Here is a 21,742-nt window from a genome sequence, read left to right on the forward strand (position 1 = left end):
ATGCAGCCAATAAATGCTTTGCAACACTGTGGCTTTTCAGGGTGAAATGCTTCCAGTTTTCACATGCAATAATTGCCCATTTACCACATTACCGAAGAAAACACAGCCTTACACATCACAGAAGAACAGTCATTAACCCCTAGAGGACATAGTGTTCATGGAAAGTACCTGCTCGATCACTACAGGGGACTGGCTGCTACTGACAGCCAGACCCCTGCTGTATCCTCCAACATCACTGAAAACTCTGATGCCAGCGGATTAATCCCTGAGATGCTGTGGTCAACACTGTAGAATCTACAAGGTTTACATCCCATCGGCTCCCTACAATGTGACCACTGCATGCTGATGGTTGCCATGGAACCCAGATGCCTTACAGTTTCAATAATTTGAGGGGTGTAGCTTCTAAATTGGGTCATTTATGGGTGGTTTCTATTATGTAAGCCCCTCAAAGTCACTTCAAAACTGAATTGGTCCTTAAAGTCTCTTTTGGAAATTTCCTTGAAAATTTGAAAAGTTGCTTTTTAATGTTCTGAAAAAATAAAATGAATTCACAAAATTAAAAAGCAGAAAAATGCAAACTTAGAAATTTTAAATTTTTCATAAATTTTGGATTCTTTTTAAATAAAAGTCAAATATATCAACCCAAATTCACACTAACATGAAGTACCATGTGTCGTGAGAAAACAAACTCAGAATAGGTTGAATAAGTATAGGCCTTCCAAAGTTATTAGCACATAAAGTGTAACATCAGATTTGCAACATTTTGCTCACGCTTTAAGGTAAAACTGGCTGTGTCCTTAAGGGGTTAAACAAAGAACAGCGATGAAGGAAATAATCTAATTCTTCTATTGTAAAATTTCTATATCCTTAGGTATTAATAATGAGTATTGCCTCCTGTCACATTGATGACAGCACATCTTACAACATGAACAACATCTTATAAAATAAAATTTAAAAAAATGGAAAAGCTAACAAGCAAACAATTACCTCTTACTCCTCTTGACGGATTTATTTTTCCATGGTGGATCAATAACAATGATGCTGTATTTTTTATCTGGAAGGAAAAAGTAAATTAAAGAGGAGAAATAAATCAAACTCCACAGGATTCCACACTGAAATTATCCCCATAGTCAGCAGTATCATTCAAGTGAATATAACAGAGCTGCAGACACAATCGCACAGTTAAAGGGCCCCTGTATTTGGAAAACATTTGATATATCATAGTAACATCAAAAGTTTTGATTGGTGGGGGGTCCTAGCACTGAGACCACACAGATCAGGCGGGAGAAGCACTCACATAGGACACTCTTTTCTTAGTGTAGCAGAAGAAAGCGGACTCAATATAAAGTCTATGGACCTGTCTCGATTCAGTCTCCTGCAGCAAAGACAGTGAGATCTAGGTGAGAGCTTCTCTCTCTTCGTTCTAGCAGTCTCAGCCCTCAGCCCCAACCAACCAAAACTTTTAATATGTCTCTATGAAAATTTTCCCAAAGTACAGTCTAGGGTTGTCACAATACCAAAATTTTGATTCGATTTCGATACCATAAAAAGGTATTGCAATACTCAATACCATTCAATAAAAAGCCAAAAAAATAAAACACCAAAAAAGCCGCGTATATCCGCATTTTATGGAACGTCTGGCCCATAATAGAACAGTCCTATCCTATTTTTTGGGGGGACAAGGTGACAAAAAAAATGTCGAATCTCGCGTCTTATATATTTTTTTGTGTTACGGCGTTCACCGCATAGGAGATATTTTTTTTATAGTTTAATAGTTTGGACTTTTCGGACATTGTGATATGTAATATGTTTGTTTATTTATTGTTTACATATTTTATATGTAAAATTGGGAAAGGGGGTGATTTATACTTAATTGTTTTTTACTTTTTATTCAATAAACTATTAGCCCCCTTGGGGGCTAGAACCTGGAATCTTTTCATCCCTTGTCCTATTCATCCTAATAGAGCTCTATTCGATTGAATAGGATCTCACACTCTCCCTGCTGCCCTGTGCATGGTACACACAGCAGCAGGGAGCTTACCATGGCAGCCAGGGCTTCAGTAGAGTCCTGGCTGCCATGGTAACCGATCGTAGCCCCACGATTACACTGCTGGGGCTCCGATCGTAAGCTTCCACTGCCACTAAAGAAGATAGGGGGACCCTCTTCCACCAATGACTTTAATACTGGGGAGGGGCGCACTGCACCACCAATGATTATAATTTATAATACTGGGTTTGGGGAGGGCACACTGCACCACCTATAAACATAACTAAAATTTTAACACAAATACAGGAGGCGGGTGCCAGCGGCAGAATCACATACCCGTCACCCGACTCTATGACAAGGTGCTGCGATCCGTGACAATTAACCCCTCAGGTGCCGCACACGGAGCAGCCATGCTGTGGGTGTGTTGCAGCCATGCTGTGGGTGGGTTGCAACCATGCTGTGGTGAAGAACCACACAGCCTCTCTTTTAATAATGAAGACTGCACTACATAGTCAGTAGTCATTGTTAATGGCCGCACAACACCTTTAATGTACTTTTGAACAGGGGCTGTTGCTGGTATGGGGTTTGGCTGGTTAGGTGGGGGGGGGGGGACAACATGCATATTAGATTATTAAGCATCCGTGTTGCTTCTGTGGTTTTCACTGACCCATAGACTATAATGGGCACATTATACATTTCTCGTTTCCATGGTTATGACTAACCTGTAATCCAGCAGCAGTGGCCGTGCTTGCACACTATGGTGGGCAATCTTATCTGTGACAGACAGCTATTTATGTACTGTATACACATTCAGAAAGGGAAGACTGTCAATCACCGAAACGGACACGGAAACAAAATACGTTCGTTTGAATGTAGCCTTGTATAGTTTTGTGGGAAAATATTCGATATATCAATCTGCTCAGCTCCTACTGTTGACATCCGTGTGCATTCCGTATTTTGCAGGAACAGAACAGCTAGCCCCTAATAGAACAGAAATATCTTTGTCCGTAATGCGGAAAAGAATAGGACATGTTCTATTTTTTTTGTGGAACGGAAATACGGAAACGGAATGCTCACGGAATACCTTCCTTTTTTTTGCAGACCCATTGAAATGAATGGTTCCGTATACGGTCTGCAAAAAAACGGACACGGAAAGAAAATACGTTTGTGTGCAAGAAGCCTTAGTGGTGATCTATACTTTTTCATGATAACGGACCACAAACACTGTGCAGACGGATCCTGCATTTTTGCTCCCTTTTATTTGTCCCATAATTTTTGCTAACGTACAAAGTGTGTCAGTAATGTATGATTGCAGGATCAGACCACACAGGATTGGAGCTGCAGATAACCTCTATGGATTTTTTTTTATGAATACTATATGCAAATATAATACATTTTCAATTTTAGTTAAATTGGGGCAATAAAAAGTGAAGAGAGTGCACTGACATAGGAGCAATGCAAGGTGCATTCCTAAAGAGGACCTGATACCACGAAATACAATATAATCTGCAGGCAGCATGTAAAAAACCAGGAGGAGCTGAGCAGATTGATATATACAGTAGTTTTGTGGGGAAAAAAAAAAAAATCTTTAAAACTTGTGATTTATACATTTATATCTTTGCTTTATCTGACTTGGGGTCCATTCAGATGTAAAATAGCGGACCGCAAAACACTGACACCGCACATGGCCGGCACTATATAGAGGTTTCCTATTCTTGTCCGCAGCTGTATAATGGAAACCTGGACTGATCAGTTATGCTGCCCGTAGACTTGTATTGCCTCTTAAAGGCTTCCGTTTTGACTTCCGCCTTATGGATTCCGTTATTTTCCGTTAGAACGGTAAACAAAAATGGAATCCATAATGGTGATGTGAACCCGCCCTAAGGGTATATACAGAAATAGCTGTCAGTCACTGAAAGGTGTACACAGAGGGATGTTATCAGTGATTGATAGTATTCTCTATGTAAATGTGTATACAGAGATAGCTGTCAGTCACTGATAGTGGGAGGTGTTATCAATGAATGATAGCAGTCCCTGTGTTAGTGTGTATACAGAGATAGCTGTCAGTCACTGATAGTTGTACACATGGAAGGTGTTATCAGAAATGGATAGCATTCTCTGTGTAAGTATGTATACAGAGATAGCCATCAGTCACCGACAGCTATACACTGGTGCAGTCCTAACCACTTTATAAACGTGTATTACTGCCTGACAGCTCCAGCTGGCCACGGCACATCTCCCTGTGACCGCAGCTGTCTAATGACAGCGCGGTCACAGCGATCTGCGGCGGCACGGGCTGCCAGTAGATCGCGATGTAACCCTACGCTTTTATGCGTCGGGTTACAGATAAGAGCCTACCGCCACAACGTAGAATATACAAATGCACATAAAAATGTAAAAAATAAAATAGAATAAAAACTCTTAAAATGTCCAAATTTCCCCAAGATGAATACCTAAGGCAAATAACATGAAAAAAAAAAAAAAGTCACTTTGAAGGGGCTTGTAGCATTTTGGCGCTGTACAAATTTTTCTGGCAGTACGGTGCTATAGAACCAGCAATAGAAAAATAAGCCACCAAAATCAAAAATATGCTCCAGTCGTTTGAAGTCTTGCAGCAGGCCCAGCCAGTAGATAAATTACATAAATAGTGCTTATTTTCAGAGTACAATAGTACGGTAAAGGTCTTAGAAATGTTTTGTCTTGAAACCTTTTGTAATAGTTAGAAAAAAAAATTGATTACAAAGGAAAAATATATATTTTTTCATAATTTTCGCAGTTTCCTTAACTTTTTTTTATTTTATATTCTAGCCATCATCTAAAAGAAAGAAAGGTCTAAGGTGCCCCGAGAAAAATAATATCAAATACATGTAGGCTGGCTCAGAAATTAATCAGTTGTTTGCAATTAGATAGACGCATTGCTACAACTGAAAAACTGGCCTGGTAAGGAAGGGGGATAAACACTCCGGTAATGAAGTGGTTAAATAAGATAAAGCTGACGTTTACATGTATAAATGATAAGTTTTACCGACTCTTTCCCCACAAAACTATATATCAATCTGCTCAGCTCCTCTAACTGCATTTTGTGGTCCTCTTTAAAAAGCTTTGCAAACTGTGGGGGCAAAAAAATATTCATTTGGGAGTCGGAAAAATACTGCACAGGATATCTGTGTGCACAAATGGTAGAGGTAATTATGGTGCTCTTTCACTGTAAATAACAATGTGGCCCCCCTTTAAAGTAGGGGTATATATTTACTTGCTTAGGGTACTTTCACACTAGCGTTTTTCTTTTCCGGCGCTGAGTTCCATCCTAGGGGCTCAAATCCAGAAAAGAACTGATCAGTTTTATCCTAATGCATTCTGAATGGAGAGTAATCCGTTCAGGATGCATCAGGATGTCTTCAGTTCAGTCTTTTCGACTGATCAGGCTTTTCAGAAAACCGTAGCATGTTGTATTTTTACCTCCGGCCAAAAATCCGGAACACTTTGACTGAACGCCGGATCCGGCCTTTTTCCCATTGATTTGCATTAATGCCAGATCCAGCGCCGTGTGTTCCGTCAAACCGGATCCGGCTTTTGCAAGTTAAACACGAAAAAGAAGGGGCGTGGCTAGCAACCAGCATGAACGGTCGCAACTGATCTGATCTCCGGCTCCCGTGTATCATCCTGAACAATCCTGAGTGCTGTCACGGCTAACTTGACCGAAAATAAGGTGCACAGCAACACGAGACTCCAAGGTACCTAACAATGGGACCCAGCAAGGCCCAGGCTGCAGCAGAACGGCTTAAAGAATTTGCGCGCCAAGAAAACAAACATGGAGCTGCGGCAGCCAGCACACCCGCGGTCAAGCGGCACAACAAGCAGCTATAGACTAGCCTGAGGTGGCTGAGCTTACGGCAGCGATCCTGGTCTGTCAGACTTCCCTCACTACAAAGATTGAAGAGGTACGTGTGGATGTGGGACTCCTCAGGCACGATGTCCAACAACTTAGAGAACGAGTGCGAGGAACAGAGGAGAGGATCTCTGAGCTGGAGGACCTCACCCGTCCCATACCTGCCAAGATACATGCTCTGGAAGGTTCGGTCTCCTTATGGAAGCAAAAATGCGACGACTTGGAGAACTAGGCCAGGAGGAATAATGTGCGCATACTGGGTTTGCATGAAAGAACAGAGGGTCCGGATCCTGCTGCCTTCCTGGAGGCCTGGTTCAAGTCGACTTTCCCTGAGGCGGCCTTTTCTATGGCATATGCAGTAGAGCGAGCCCACAGGGTTCGAGCTCGTCCTCCACCTCCTGGGGCCCCACCTAGGCCGCTTTTGGATCGCATGCTAAACTGGAAGGACCGAGACCTTATCCATACTCAAGCAAGACGGATGCAGACCATCACGTACGAAAATACCAAAATATCCTTATTCCCCGACTTCTCCGCCGAGCTTCAAAAGAAAAGAGCGACCTTCGTTGCTGTCAAGAGGACGCTCCGTGACATGAACTTACCATACTCCATGGCTTACCCCGCCAGGCTGCGTGTGGTAGAAGGGGAAAAAAAAAAATCGCATTTCTTCACTGATCCCAAGGAAGCGGATGATTGGAACGCAAGGAAGTCGCGCAGACTGTCGCCCTCTTGAAGTGCGGTACCACACCAGCACACCACTCTTTCCCTGAGGACTTAGTTATCAGGGTACATTGTTGGTGATTTCGGTGAAGTTTCGTCATCTGCACCAGGCACCGGTACAATGTTGTGGACTCTGTAATAATTGCGCACAACTAATTCTGAGTGAGTTTCACTGTTTAAGATGTATACCGATTGTTAGCTGTTGGCATGACATATATCGTGCAGAGGGAGCTGGTCAGATACCTCCATATTCTGTCACCACCTTGTAATATGCAGGTCCCTGACTACTCAGCCATAGGGGGGTTACTTTCCCGCACCTGGCATTTTCTACTCTACTTCAATGCTAATTCACGGCATTATTGGTTCCGTTTTAAGTTTATATATTATGTTTGGGCATATTGTGGCAGTTCACTATCTATAAGCAGCTTTATATTTGTGCTAGGTGACTCAATGGGGAAAAGGCTTCAGAGGCTACAGCAGAGGAGTAGTCCTGCTCATAGATATAAGACGCATACGTCATGGCTACCCTATTGCTAATGTCATGGAATGTGAGGGGATTGGGTAATCAGAGTAAAAGAATGTCTGTTTTTGCACATGTTCGCAGATATAACCCACATATACTCAGTTTACAAGAGACCCATTTGACGGCCGAAACGGCAGTTAGACTACAGAAAACATGGGTTCAGAGGTCCAGTCACTCATTTGGCACCTCACACTCTAGGGGAGTGTCTCTTATAATTAACAGCTCCATTAGATGGGAACCGCACATGCTCGAGACTGATCCGGAAGGGAGGTATATTTTTGTATATGCACACGTGAATGGTACTCCGCTTGTGATTTTGAACATTTACTGTCCACCTCCCGCTAACCTGACACTTCTGCAGACTGCGGCCATCTTTGCAGCTCAATATCCGCATGCTAAGTTGTTATGTGCAGGGGACCTAAATATGGTCATGGATCCGTGTGTGGATCACTTCCATGCTAGTCCGATGTCCTCGGTTCACAGCCCGCTCACTTTGTTGGCGGCCTGGATCGGGGAAATGGGATGGCTGGACCTGTGGAGGGAGAAACATCCAGGATCTGTGGAATACTCCTGTTTCACTCCCTCCTGTGGAGCATTATCCAGGATGGATTACATATTTGGCTCCCCCGATGTATACCTGGAACTATCAGATATTTCCCATGGCCCCCAAAGTGTGTCCGATCACGCGCCCTTAATAGCACAGTTTAATGCTTCACAGGAGAGAAGCCCTCGCTTGAAAACGAGAATACACCCATTTTGGCTCACCCTTCTGAAAGATCAAGATAGGATCCCAGACCAATTGCAAATATTTCTAGAGGTACAGGACGTAGATACGTATTCCCTGTTACTGTGGGATACATTGAAGGCGTATCTCAGGGGATGCCTTAAATCATCTATCTCCTATGTTAAAAGGGACGTCCGGAAAAAAGAGGATTCTCTTAATGTCTGTGTCAAGGAGGCTGAGGCAAGGTTTGTCTTAGATCCTTCTGAGGCAAATCGACAAGATTGGCTACAGAAGGGCAGGATGTATTTGGTACATCTACACGAAAAAAGTAACCGTAAGTTATTTTTTTTACAAACAGCAGGCTTTCGAGGTGGGGGATAAGGCAGGGAGAGTGCTAGCCCACATAGTCCATAAAAATTCATCAGTTCCACCAGTTCTACGTATACAGATCCAAGGGGGTGAGATCAGAGACTCCGTCCCAGACATTGTATCGGGCTTTGCTGACTTCTATCGTGATCTATATCAGTCACGGGTGGAATACTCAGAGTTGGAACCTGAGCACTATCTAGATGAGATAGCCTACCAATCGTTATCGATGGAAGACAGTAACCTGTTAGAGGAGGATATAACTCTAGAGGAGATACAGGAGGCAATTAATGATCTGGCGAACGGGAAGGCTCCTGGTCCTGATGACCTGCCTCTGGAGATATACTCCAAGTATGTAGATATCCTCGGCCCTCAACTTAAGGAGATGTTCAAAGAGGCATGGCAAATGGGCAAATTACCGGACTCCTTATATGAAGCGTCCATAGTAGTAATTCTAAAGCCGGACAAAGACCCGATGGACTGTGCGTCCTATCGGCCGATATCTTTGTTAAATTTAGATTATAAGATTCTGACAAAGATCTTCGCCAATAGGTTGAACAAAATAATAACTAGCATAATACACGATGATCAAACTGGATTTATACCAGGAAGGTTGACCTCCAATAATATCCGCAGGGCACAAGTTATAGCTCAAATTGGAACCCAACATGACAGACAATGGGCGATGGCTTCGTTAGATACGGCCAAAGCCTTTGACTCACTGGAGTGGCCGTACCTGATAAAAGCGCTGGAGAAGTTTGGCTTTGGACCTAGATTCTTACAATGGATCCGGATATTATATAGAAGTCCTAAGGCCAGCATTCTGGTCAATGGTACGGCCTCTTCTTCCTTTACTCTGCAGAGGGGTACGAGGCAGGGTTGTCCTCTCTCTCCTCTATTGTTTGCAATTGCCATTTAACACCTGGCCCTCCGAATTTGTCAAGATTTAACGTTTAAAGGGGTGACGTTAGGGGGGAGAGAGGACGGAGTAGGCCTGTATGCAGACAACCTTATACTATTTATGAGCGAGATGGATATCTCTCTGCCAAGGGCGATCACTATCATAGAACTATTTGGACACTTTTCAGGGTTACATATCAATTGGGCTAAGTCGGCTCTGATGCCGCTGTGGCGTTCTGATTGGCCCGATGTTCATTATAAATCTCAGGGTAGTGGACCATTTTAAGTATCTAGGGATTTTTATCACCAGGGAACCAAAAGATTCCTATTCCAGAAATATTGCCCCTTTAGAGGCCATTTTTTCTGATAAATTCAGGGTGTGGAAAACCTTACCTCTGTCAATCATGGGCAGGATCAACCTGATAAAAATGATCCTACTGCCCAAAGGGCTATACATGCTAGAACACGCTTGCACCCCAATATCCCGGAGCTTCTTTGACTGCCTCCACTCTCTAATGGTCCAATTTATAGGGGGAAAGGCTAGACACAAAATTGCCTTGAATACACTGCAGCGATCTAAGATACAAGGGGGTGCAGCGTTACCAAACTTTCAGCTGTACTTCCTTGCAGGTCAGCTGAGGTTCCTAGCTAATTGGGTGAATGGAGAACCCCTTCAGAATATGGAGTATTATCTGCAACAGTATCTGTGTCTATCCAATTTATGGCCAGTGCTGGAAAAGGCTGGACCCCTATCGGGGAAATTGTTGCAGATTCACAGGTTGGCGCAACAGGTCCGGAGAGCTGCCAAACTGCGTCAATATCAGGACTGGGCCGATGTCATACCCCTGTGGGATAACCCATTATTCCCCGATTTACAAGGCATGGAGGGGACTCACACCTGGATATCATCAGGGATTACTGTATTACGAGATGTATATCAGGGCTGTATTCTACGTTCTTTTTCCCAAGTTCAAGAGCAATTTGAGATAGTACGCACACAGTTTTTTAAATACCTGCAGATCAGACACGCCCTTCGGGAACAATTTAGGGATGGAAACAGGGCCATTTCTTCGTATCAGTTAATTGGAGTTATTAAGTCACAAGGACCTAGAGGTATAATATCCGCACTCTACACTTACCTTTTAGGTAATCATATGTCACTACAGCCCATATTAGCCGAGGCCAGATGGAAAGGGAACATTCCCCATCTTACGGCAGAGGACTGGACAGAAGCGATGGAGGCTGTCACTAATGTGTCTCCTTCGTTCAATAACAGACTCATTCAGTTATTCATGCCGCATCGTAGTTACCTAACCCCCACCAGACTGCATAAGATGGGAAAATTGCCCCGACCCAATTGCCTAAGATGCTCTCATAATAATGCCGATTTCTGGCACATGATGTGGGAATGTAACCATATTAGATCATATTGGCAGGGAGTACTTGGGGCACTCTCGTCGTTGGGTATGGGCCCAATACCATTATGTCCCAAGGTATGTTTGTTGGGCATTTTGGACAACGATGGTTGGACTCACTATAATAAAATACTCTTAAGCGAAACTCTGTTCCTAGCCCGTAAAGTAATTGCTCTTAAATGGATGGCAGATGATCTACCTACACTGGGAATATGGAAAAAAACTAGTGAATCAAATAATTCCTTTTGAAAATGTAATGTACATGAATAGGAAATGTCCTGATAAACTTCAGAAAGTATGGGGTCTCTGGTGTGATTCTCATTTGACCACTTCAGCTGGATCCGCGGTCTCCTTTGATCCTTGAATGTGGAAAAACAATCAAATCTCACACGCTTTTCATTGTTTTAGCTCAATTTATTGCTTTGTATGTTTTTAATGTACATGCGAGGAATCCTGATCTGTAAGTTCTTCTTGCAACGAATCGCCTTCGTACAAATGAAACAATTGCAATGTATGATGTTGTATGCTGCATGCTGCATACTATTGTCTTGTATCCATCTGATTGTACCACAAACATGCCTTGTTACTCTTGTTCAATAAAACGAGTTTAAAAAAAAAAAGAAAAAGAAAAAAGAAAAGTCCATAAATGGTGCATCCGTTTTTTCCAATGCATTTTTTCATTGTGATCAAAATCCTGATCAGGATTCAAATGTAATCCGTTTTCACACATTTTTCCGGATCCGGCGGGCAGTTCCGGTGTCGGAATTGAACGCCGGATTCAAACAACGCTAGTGTGAAAGTAGCCTTACGTGGAAGAATTCAACCTATCAGATATCATTTTGTGTCTCATGTATTTAAAGGATTAGCTTCGCTTTATCCAGACAAAGCTTTCAAGTACTAACCATCCATCATAGCAGACATTTATTGGATGTTCCTTAACATTTAAAACAAATTGCTAAATTGTGAGAGCAGTCTGCAGAGATTTGGAGAAGACAGATGTATTAGTGCGGAGTTACCGGACAAATCTGAAACACAAACCTCATAATTTAACACATTAATGGCCGCTCACTGACTAATCTCAATGCAACAGAAACCCAACTGCACGAACCAAAGCCACAAGCTTTGGACGGCCAGTGGAAATCAGACTCAATGTAAAAAAGAAATAAGACTAAGTTCACATCAGCACTAATCATTTCCATAGTTAGGGTACATTCACAGTGGAAAATGGCCTCATATGTCCATTTTCAGAATCATTGAAGTCTATGGGGCTATTTACATGGACTTTTTTATGGCCAGTGAAGAACAAAAATAGGATATGTACTATTTTTTGCTGTTTTGACAGATGTTCACTTGTCTAGCGGCAGTTAAAAGGGGTTGCTCCCATCATTGTGACGGCAAATGATCATGCTATGAGCATCAGGTCCTGCTGCCTCCAGTGCAAAACAAGAGTACTGGCTCATGCCTGTAGTGAGGTTTTGTTTTTCTATTTGTCAGCACTACCGGGGGTGGTGTGGGGGTTAAAAAAAATTGTAAATGAAATTGATTTTTTTTCACAGTCGTGTGAATGTACCCTTAGGCTCCATTAGTGGGAAAAAGCAGAAAAACCAAGACAGCAAAGTAACATAACTGAAGAGACCCTATTAACTATAATGGGGTCCACTAAGTTTCCATTAAAGGGGTTTTCTGGGATTCTTAATCTTCAGGATAGGGCGTCAATATCAGATTGGTTGGGGCCCGACTCCCGGCACCCCAGCTGATTAGCTGTTCTAAGAGGCTGCAGAGCTCCGGTAAGCGCTGCGCCTACTTCCTAGGTTAGCGACGTCACATCCATTGGTCACATGGCCCAAGTACAGCTCAGTCCCATTACAGTGAAAGGGTGTGGGCTGCAATAACGAGCACAGCTGCTATACAATGCAAGGAGTTGCGCTTGGTAAGAGTTAGGCTACTTTCACATTAGCATTTTTTGTGGATCAGTCATGGATCTGCAAAAACGCTTCTGTTACAATAATACAACCGCATGCATCCATCATGAGCACCATTGAAAGTCAATGGGGAAGGGATCAGTTTTCTATTGTGTCAGAGAACACGGATCCGTCCCCATTGACTTCCATCTTGCTCCACACATCGCAGACAGAAAACCTCTGCTTGCAGCGTTTTTTCTGTCCGTGATGGGGACGCAACCAACCGGAACGGAATGCATTTTGGTGCATTCCATTTCATTGACAATGAATGGGGACAAAACTGAAGCGTTTTGTTCCACTATTGAGATCCTATGACGGATCTCAATAGCGGAATTGAATGGGCAGATGTGAAAGTAGCCTTAAAGAGGTCGTGGCGCTCTGATCTTAAAACAACTGATAAGTGGCGGTGCCAGGATTCAAACCCCCACCAATCAGATATTGATGACCTATCCTGAAGATAAGCCATCAATATATATCTAAATTCCGGAAAAGCCCTTTAAGGAATCCAGGACAAAATAGTTCTGCATGGTATTTTTAGCAAAATCTGTGACATAGGGCATGAACGGAGCTTCCAAAGCAGATGTGAACACAGGCTGATTTACACAACCGTGATTGGTCTGGGAAACATGGTCCAGGTGTCAACAGCATCTCCCGGAGTGAGTACACTACACTAGACCCAGGATCGGATAGGAAATGACTGCACCATAAATGACTATGATGGGATGCAGTCAGTTCGACACACAGATAGTGTTTCCCGCTGGTAGGTCAAGTGTGCACACTAGCACTTCATTTATCTTTACGGGAGTGTTGGAGATAGAGTACAGTGCGGGACTAGTTGTGGGTGTCCCATAGAGGGAAATAAAGCAGCAGTGCGCAGGCCGGACCTGCCGTTCTATTCATCCTGTGGACAACCTGATATAAACAGAGAAGCCATTTAATGTTTAGAAGGTACAGGCAAAAGGTTAACCCCTTCCCAGCAGCGTACATGTACAGCACTAGTCAGGCCTTTATAGATGGTGCTTGCACTGGAGCAGAGCTGGTGCAGAGACCCAGTGCTATTGTTTGTAATTGGTAATAATGCAGATCACAGAAATTAAACCCCTCAGATGGTGGGGTCAATTGTAACCACAACATCTGAGGTGGTTTTACCAAGTACCGTAAGTGCTGCACTACCAGAGCCCAAACAGCTCCCCCATAAGGCAATTAGGGAAGATGATCATTCCTTGTAGTAGCGTCATTTCCTCTGAGTGATATGAGACTACTACAGCAGTAGATCCTATGGGGGCCTGAAGGTGACAGGGCTCCATAAGAATATAGCGCAACTTCCATAGGGTGCAAATGTAATTCAGCGCAGTCTAAGGAACAAGAGATCCAACAATCGCTTGTTAAAGTCTCCTAAGGAAAAAAATGTTTTAAAAATAAATTAAAAAAAATGCAAAAATATAAAAATTACTCACCCCATTATATACACACACATACACACACACACAATAAAAAAATAAAAAATTATTTGCACCATCGTGACCCAAAATGTCCTAACTTGAAATATAAGCGTACTTCATCCATACGGTGAACATCGTAATGGAAAAAAAAAAATATCAAAATGGACGTTTTGCGCGCTTTATCGCTTCACCTTCCAAAATAAAATGAATAAAAAGTTATCAAAAAGTCATACACACACCAAAGCGGTATCAGTAAAAACTACAGATCGCACCGTAAAAGTAAGCCGATTCAGCTTCGTAGATGCAACTATAAAAGAGTTATGGAGATCAGAATATGGCGATGCAAAGAAAAAAGTTATTTTTTTAAGAAGAAGTTTTCCAAGTTTTTTCACTGAAAAAGTCATCAGTATCTGATTGGTGGGGGCCCGACACCCGGGACCCCCACCGATCAGCTGTTTGAGAAGGCAGTGGAGCTCGCAGTAGCGCCGCAGGGCTCTCTCTGCTTACCAAGTACAGCACCGTACACTGCATAGCAGTTGTGCTTGGAATCACAGCCCAGTCCCACTCACTTCAAAGGGGCTGAGCCATGACGTCACAGGCTTAGGTAAAGCGGGAGAAGGCCACAGTGCTGCTGCCTTCTTAAACAGCTAATCGGCGGGGGTCCCGAGTGTTGGACCCCCACCAATCAGATACTGATAACCTATCCAGAGGATAGAAAAATACTTGGTAAAAACCTCTATAAGCAATAATCAAGGAAAACTATATAAATGTGGTATTGCTGTCTTTGTACTGACCTGCACAATAAAAGTAACAGGTCAGTTTTACCACATAGGGAACGCCGTAAAGACAAAACCCATAAAACTATAGCAGAGTTTTTTCCACGCTTCCCATTACATTGTATGCAATATTAAATGGTGCCATTATAAAGTATAGCTTGTCCAGCAAAAAAGAAAAAGTCTTCATACTATTTGAATGAAAAAATAATACAGTTATGGTTCCAGGAAGGCTGGGAGTGAAAACGCAAAAGCTGAAAATTGCCCAGGGGTGAAACGGTTAAAGGGATTGGCCTATCCACAGGTGTTAAATGTTTCATGTGGATGACCCTCTTTAAGCAGGGACTAATACTGCCTTGCAATAGAAAAATCACAGCTTCAATTAAAGGGTTTATCTGTTTTTTTTTTTTCTTATTGATGGCCTATCCTCGGGACAGGTTATCAATATCAGATCTGCGAGGAGTCAACTCCCAGCACCCCCACCGAACAGCTATTTGAAGAGAAAAAAGGAAGATTTTTTTTTTAAAAAGGTGTGTGGTCACTAAGGGGTTAATGATGCTCCACCATGACGCCATTGCTATTAGGAAAAGGCACTATTGCAAATTATAGGCAGAGAGAATGACTCATGGTAATGGCGTATACGAAGGCATCATCACATTTTAACACATATGATGAAGTCATATTGATTGATGATGTCCACATGGGTGTCAGACAATTACATTGAGATCAGCATGGACCCTAGGGGAATACAAGCCTGAGTCTTTCTTGCTTTTTTATGGTTGTGAAAGAAAGATACGTACAATATTCTCCTTAGTTCAACCTTATGATTTCTGGTTTTCCTTTCTCTTCACCATGGCTTCATACTTTTGTACCAAACCGATATACTATATGCAGCAATATTATACACTGCAATGCAAAATAAATAATAATACATTAAAAATGAGCATATGCCATGAATGTGGGCTACAGGGGCGGACTGGTCATAGGCCTTACAGGGGAACTTCCCGGTGGGCTGATGCCCAGGGGACTACCTGAGCCCTCCTCATGGCCGCTGTCCAGGTGCATAACGATCTGATGCTCTCAGCATTAATTAATGTTAGGAGCATCAGGTATTTATGCAGTGACCTCCTGAATTCAACTGTATCCCTGTCCTCAGTATGATGATAGGGTGATATTTATCTTACATGTTTCTGACCAAGCACATTGACCTTCCTCATAGCCAACTATGAGAGCTGGATACCAATTTCTGAAAGCGTCAATGTACCCTGACTTAGATACTTCTTACACATTGGTAATATACCATAAGGGTGGCCATACACATTAGATAGAAATTGGTTGATCGTTGAACAGCAGTGAACAATCAACTGGTGAACATTTGTTTCGCAGACACGGCCATACACCTTTTAGTCCATATTGGCCTTTACAGTTATGGACATACATGTTCAATGAAACTGGAAGACGGATGAAAGCTCTTTCTGGGATTGTTCTTTCAAAGAAAGATCTTTTGTTCAGAAACAATCTTTCTTTGAACGAAAGATATTAAACACGGCCGCCTTCTTTTTTAAACAATAACAGTCTGTTATCAGTCAGCTAAAACAATCGGCAAACATTAGTTTTGGTTGAAATTGTCAGTTTTGATCAACTTTAGACTAATGACTATGGCCACCATAACTCCCAAATATGATGACTAAACTCACTAATGGAGGACAGGGCACTACAACGATAATCAAGCTTACTATTCTGGGGGTTGTGGGGTCCTGGATGCTTCTGTAGATGTGACTGTGCCAATATGGCTATATTCATAGTAGGGCTGTGGAGGCAAACGTCTAACCCCCACCTCCTTCATAAATGGCTCATGTATAATAATTAGTAATTACTAATTTACTGTAGTAAAATCATGGTAACATTAGGGTAATAAATAGATGTAGCATATCCTATATGCCTATCTTGTAGCATATACTATCTGTTATGTGATTTTGTGAATGTCGCACGATTTTATGTCTTATATCTCATAATGTAATTTTGCCCTTAGCGAGTATTAGGCCTCTGCCTATCTATTAGCATATATTCTCTGTTGTGTGATTGTGTAGCAAGTCCCCTTGTATAATATTGTACTGAATCTTATGATAACAGAGGCCTTATGGTTCTGAGAAGTCTGCAGTAGTTTTCTTGGGATATCCATCCCCTGTGGTAATCCAGTTAGCATCTGCCTGTCAGAAGCTACCTCCAGGTGGTGAGTCAACATGGGCTTTGGAGCTATTGAGATCTGTTCTTTACACTCAAGCCCACAGAAATGTATGATGCCTGAGACACTGTTGGACTACATGCTGGAATATGAGTAAATCTATCAGAAGCTGCAAATATTTCCTGTTGAGACCTATATTTTAATAACTTTCATAATCGCGTTTTGTACATCATGGAGCATCATCATGCACTCCCTTCGGTACAGGTTGGAAATCATATAAAGGGATTCTGTCACCAGGATTAACGATATGTAGATATGTATATGTGCCCATTAGTCTTCATGCAGTGTTTACAATGATCCCTCTGTTTATGCTCTGTGTGCCTTATATTCTTATAAAAAGCGATCTTATTCATATGTAAATCACCTCTGTCAGGAGCCCAAGGGGTTGTCCCACGATCTCCCGGAGCCCAGCACCGCCTACCACTTAATTTATTCACTGCACTATCCCTGACGTCAGTTCTTCTCAGTGCTGTAATCTCGCGCAGAGGGAGCCGGCGCATGCGCAGTTGACTCGTCGAAGCCGATGCCAGTAGTCCGCACGGGCGCAGACTACAGTGTCCACTGCGCCTGCGCGAGACTACGGAGCAGAGATTACATGAGATTACAATGATCCCTCTGTTTATGCTCTGTGTGCCTTATAGTCTTATAAAAAGCGATCTTATTCATATGTAAATCACCTCTGTCAGGAGCCCAAGGGGTTGTCCCACGATCTCCTGGAGCCCAGCCGCGCCTATCGATCCGGAGCCCAGCACCGCCTACCACTTAATTTATTCACATGGTGAGCGCGATGACGTCAGCGAAGGTCCTTCTGCGGGTCCTTCAAAAAGAACAAAGAAGAGAATCCCAGCTGCGCGATCGAGTGGATGAGGTGAGTAATGTTTTTATTATTTTTTTAACCCTCAAGTGACATTTCACTTTGCATTCTGTATTAAAGAATGCTATAATTTTCTATTATAACCATGTTATAATGGAAAATAATAAAGTCTCGTCTCCTTCGCAACCATGCATGAAAATCGCATCGCATCCGCACTTGCGTTCACCTGACGCATTTCACCCGCGTGGGAAAACTCGTGAAAGGGGCCTAAGTGTAGTGGAGTACAAGACTTACTGAGCAGAGTAAATCATCCCTGGCAATCGCACCCATGTCAAGTGACAGAACAGTCACGTACGTGATAATCAGACTTTTCAATGTGTGATCACCTTCAAGTAATATTTTTGTTTTTTCGAAGCTGGAGTTGGAGTCTGTACATTGCTACTGGCTCCAACTTCACATCCCTGGTTTTCTGCAGCTATCTCAGTGATCTGAATAGGGCTGACGGAAAACCACGTGTTTGCTGCCAAAACGTATGCAAATAAACGGAACAGAATTTCAGTCACGGGCAATTGGATCAAATCAGCCATATGTGAATACACTCTTGCAGGTCCCTGCAGAAAACCTTATGCAGAGATATTACCCATGGGACATGATACTATCCAGTGTGAAAGGTGTACTGTGGACAGGCAAAGAGAACTTTACTTTTTTAAAGAAAATATAGTTAGCTTTGCATTATTCCAAGTCCCAAAAGCTCAGCAGGGTCGAACACACAAACAACTGTAAAAACACATTCCATGTTACTACCTTTCATCTACTTCCAATATCAGAACTTGTGTACCACTGACTGAGGTGTTCCCACCTCTGCGACACTGCCATTGTCATACTCATGACAGATCTTTTACAAGAAGAGTGCAGCGAGAGATCACAGACAGATGTGCTTGATTCTCATGGAAATAGCTGTCACCCTAGCATTGAAATGAAAGCCTCAGATGTCTGTTTAATGTGTATCTGGTAGTCGAAATGAAAATTATTTGTGGAAATGTTATAGTACTGTTAATAAGGTTTTCTCCATGATCAGTTCTAAAATTCCAGTACTATTCATAAGACTAGGCAATACAAAGGAAGTTATGTTCAGAACGAGCCATGCACACTCAGTAAAGTTCACTTTGTCTCTGGACCTTCATCGTACAGAAAGCGCCATCGGGAAACTGTAGACTCAAATCTGAAGACAAATAATTATTTACAGTGTACAAAGTCTAATTCTACTAGGTAAATCGACTCTGTGTGCATGGCAGATCAGAGTGTGGAGAGAGGGTGCATCCACATTATTAGGGTGGGCAGATGACAGGCTGTAGATAGGGAGGAAAGCATACACAAAGCAGTTTGCAAGGGGAGAAAAGTGAGAAGAGAACCATTATGAGCTGAAGAAGGAGAAAGTACAGGCAAAAGCTTTGCTGATACATGAGAACTTATGCTGGAAGCAGCTTTGTGGGCACATGGGTGAAGTCAGTTTCGCAGTAGTCTGCATCGGCATACTTTGCACCAAATGTTGCATGGTGTTTGTTAAATTTGGTGCATCTTCAAACATTTGTCCTCAAACGTTACTCGAGTTTTCCTATGCTACCCATGTACTGGAGAGAGTTTGTGACTTGTTGCAACTTTCTAAAATGTCTCAGTGATAAATCTGGAGTGAAACTTGTTGAAGTAGATAATCACACCCACTTGTCAAAACTAAAGGGAGTGGTGAAAAAAGTCACTACATTTTTGCACAAAGGACCCAAAAAGTGACAAACTCCCCATCTTGTGACTCTTTAAAGCCAGAATTCTGGGAGTACATGGTGCAATAAATCTCCCCCACAGACCTCACATCCTGTATGTATATATTACTTAGGCCTCATGCACATGACCGTTCTGTTTTTTGCGGTCCGCAAACAGCAGATCCGCAAAAAACGGAAGCCACCTGTGTGCCTTCCGCAATTTGCGGAAAGGAACAGGCGGCCCATTGTAGCAATGCCTATTCTTGTCCGCAAAACGGAGCCACGGAACGGAGCAAAGGATGCGGACAGCACACAGAGTGCTGTCCGCATCTTTTGCGGCCCCATTAAAGAGAATGGGTCTGCACCTGAGCCACAAAAACTGCGGCTCGGATGTGGACCCGAAAAACGGTCGAGTGTATGAGGCCTAAGAGGAACATGCTCGTATGAGAAAAGTCTGACTCAAGGGACAGGTTGTAAATTGCATATCTGGAGTCTTAATATGAATAAAGAAATTAAGATTGCAGACTGAAACTTTGTAAGTTTTTTTTTTCTTACTTAAAGGGGCTGTCCTAAATAATAAAATCTTATGCCCAACCCTTTCTCCAGATCCATTCTCTATGTCAGTTCTCTTGCAGCACGACGTACCTGGATAAGGCACATGACTACTGCTGCAGCCAATTATTGTCCTTCGAGGTCAACTGCTGAGAACAGTAAATGGTTGCAACAGTCAGGTGTCATGCATCCACTGACACTGACATGTACAGTGACGTGCCAGTTACGGCATGTGGCCAATGCAGTCAATTACTGTTCTCGGATGTAAAACACGGAGGACAGTGACTGGCTGCAGTGGTCAGGTGCCTTATCTAGGTACATTACTGCTGAGATTTGTGAGCAAACAACTGCAGAATACCCAGACCAGCGCTGCAGAGAACAGGATGGGAGAAAGGGATAAATATAAGATTTTATTTTTTTCCTATTTTTAGACAAACTGTTTAATGTAACCCCTAGCATACATTAAAGGGAATCTGTCATCTCATAACAGCATAGCAATTCAACACACTTTTTAGATGAGGGCTTCCCAACTGATTCCAATGCTTTTTTTTTTTTCTCCATCTCGACCCATGGCCCGTTGGAGAGATATTACTTAGCATTTTTATGTTATGCAAATGAGCTTCTTGGTGCATTGAGGGCATTGCCCTTGCACCTAAAGCTCCGCTCAATTTCCCTCATGGCGGGATGAGGCAATGTCGACATAACCACACCTGGCCCTAAGTCTCATGCCTGCATGTTCGCCTTGAAGTTCAATGCTTCTCAGGTGGAAGGAAATTGCACTGTGCCTATGCCAATGTTCACCTCTTCACCTGTTATGCGATAACAGGTTCCCTTTAAAATCCTTTTCTTCACGTCAAACCTGTCCATAGCCTTTAAAAACACAACAAACATGCATAATTGGGGTCGATGCTAGTCCCATGTACTATATGGATGCTAAATGTAGTAAACCCACAACCCACTCACAGTCGTGAGCATTAACCTTCTACTATTTGATGGGTCTTAAGCATCACAATTAGGGATGAGCGTATTTCATATTTTGAAGTTCGTGTGCAGAATTCTGTTAATCATTCCGTCCTAATAGAAGTCTATGGCCTGCATAACGGATCCGACCGGTTTACGTTATACAGGAGTCCTCCTTTGGAGGCATTCCGTCATGGTCCGTGGTAACGGAATCCATAATGCAATTCAGTAAATACCACAACACGAACGTCAAAATATCAAATTCGCTTATCCCTAATCACAATGAACAGTATTCCTAACTAAAAGTTCCACTAAATGGAAAAGGGTTTGCACACACAAATCTCCTTCTCTTTCACATCTCCATTTCTTTTCAGGCACTAAAAGGTAAACAGCATAGCATTTCCCACGCTGGGATAGTAAACAGTAATTAAATAAATTAGACTTAAAGCACCGGTCATAATTAATATGTTCAAATGCACATTGGGTAAACCTAATTCAATTACGCTGTCAACAAGGGTACAGCTGTCTCTTTGCACTGGCTCACCAGAATAACACATTATTTCCCATGACTATAGGTGGTGTACTTGATCTAAACGCATCGGTCTGCAACCATATTAATGTGTCAGTAATACTCGATGATGCTTTTCATTTTCACTTCTCTGTCTGGTACCTTTACTTAAGTGGCACATGTCTCACTGCATCTTGCCTATGGGCCTC

The 21,742-nt window shown here is 42.6% G+C and overlaps 1 protein-coding gene across 2 annotated transcripts in view; it reads right to left on the reverse strand.

Moving 5' to 3' along the window:
* Nucleotides 1–21,742, reverse strand: part of METTL4 (methyltransferase like 4) — a 159,141-nt gene that overhangs the window by 89,725 nt on the left and 47,674 nt on the right. For both annotated transcript variants that reach the window (XM_040432948.1, XM_040432947.1), the window contains exon 4: nucleotides 988–1,054. In XM_040432948.1, the coding sequence (XP_040288882.1) occupies nucleotides 988–1,054 (67 nt within the window). The remainder of the gene's footprint in view (nucleotides 1–987; nucleotides 1,055–21,742) is intronic.

Source organism: Bufo bufo, chromosome 5 (assembly GCF_905171765.1).
Source record: "Bufo bufo chromosome 5, aBufBuf1.1, whole genome shotgun sequence".
Lineage (NCBI taxonomy): Eukaryota > Metazoa > Chordata > Amphibia > Anura > Bufonidae > Bufo > Bufo bufo.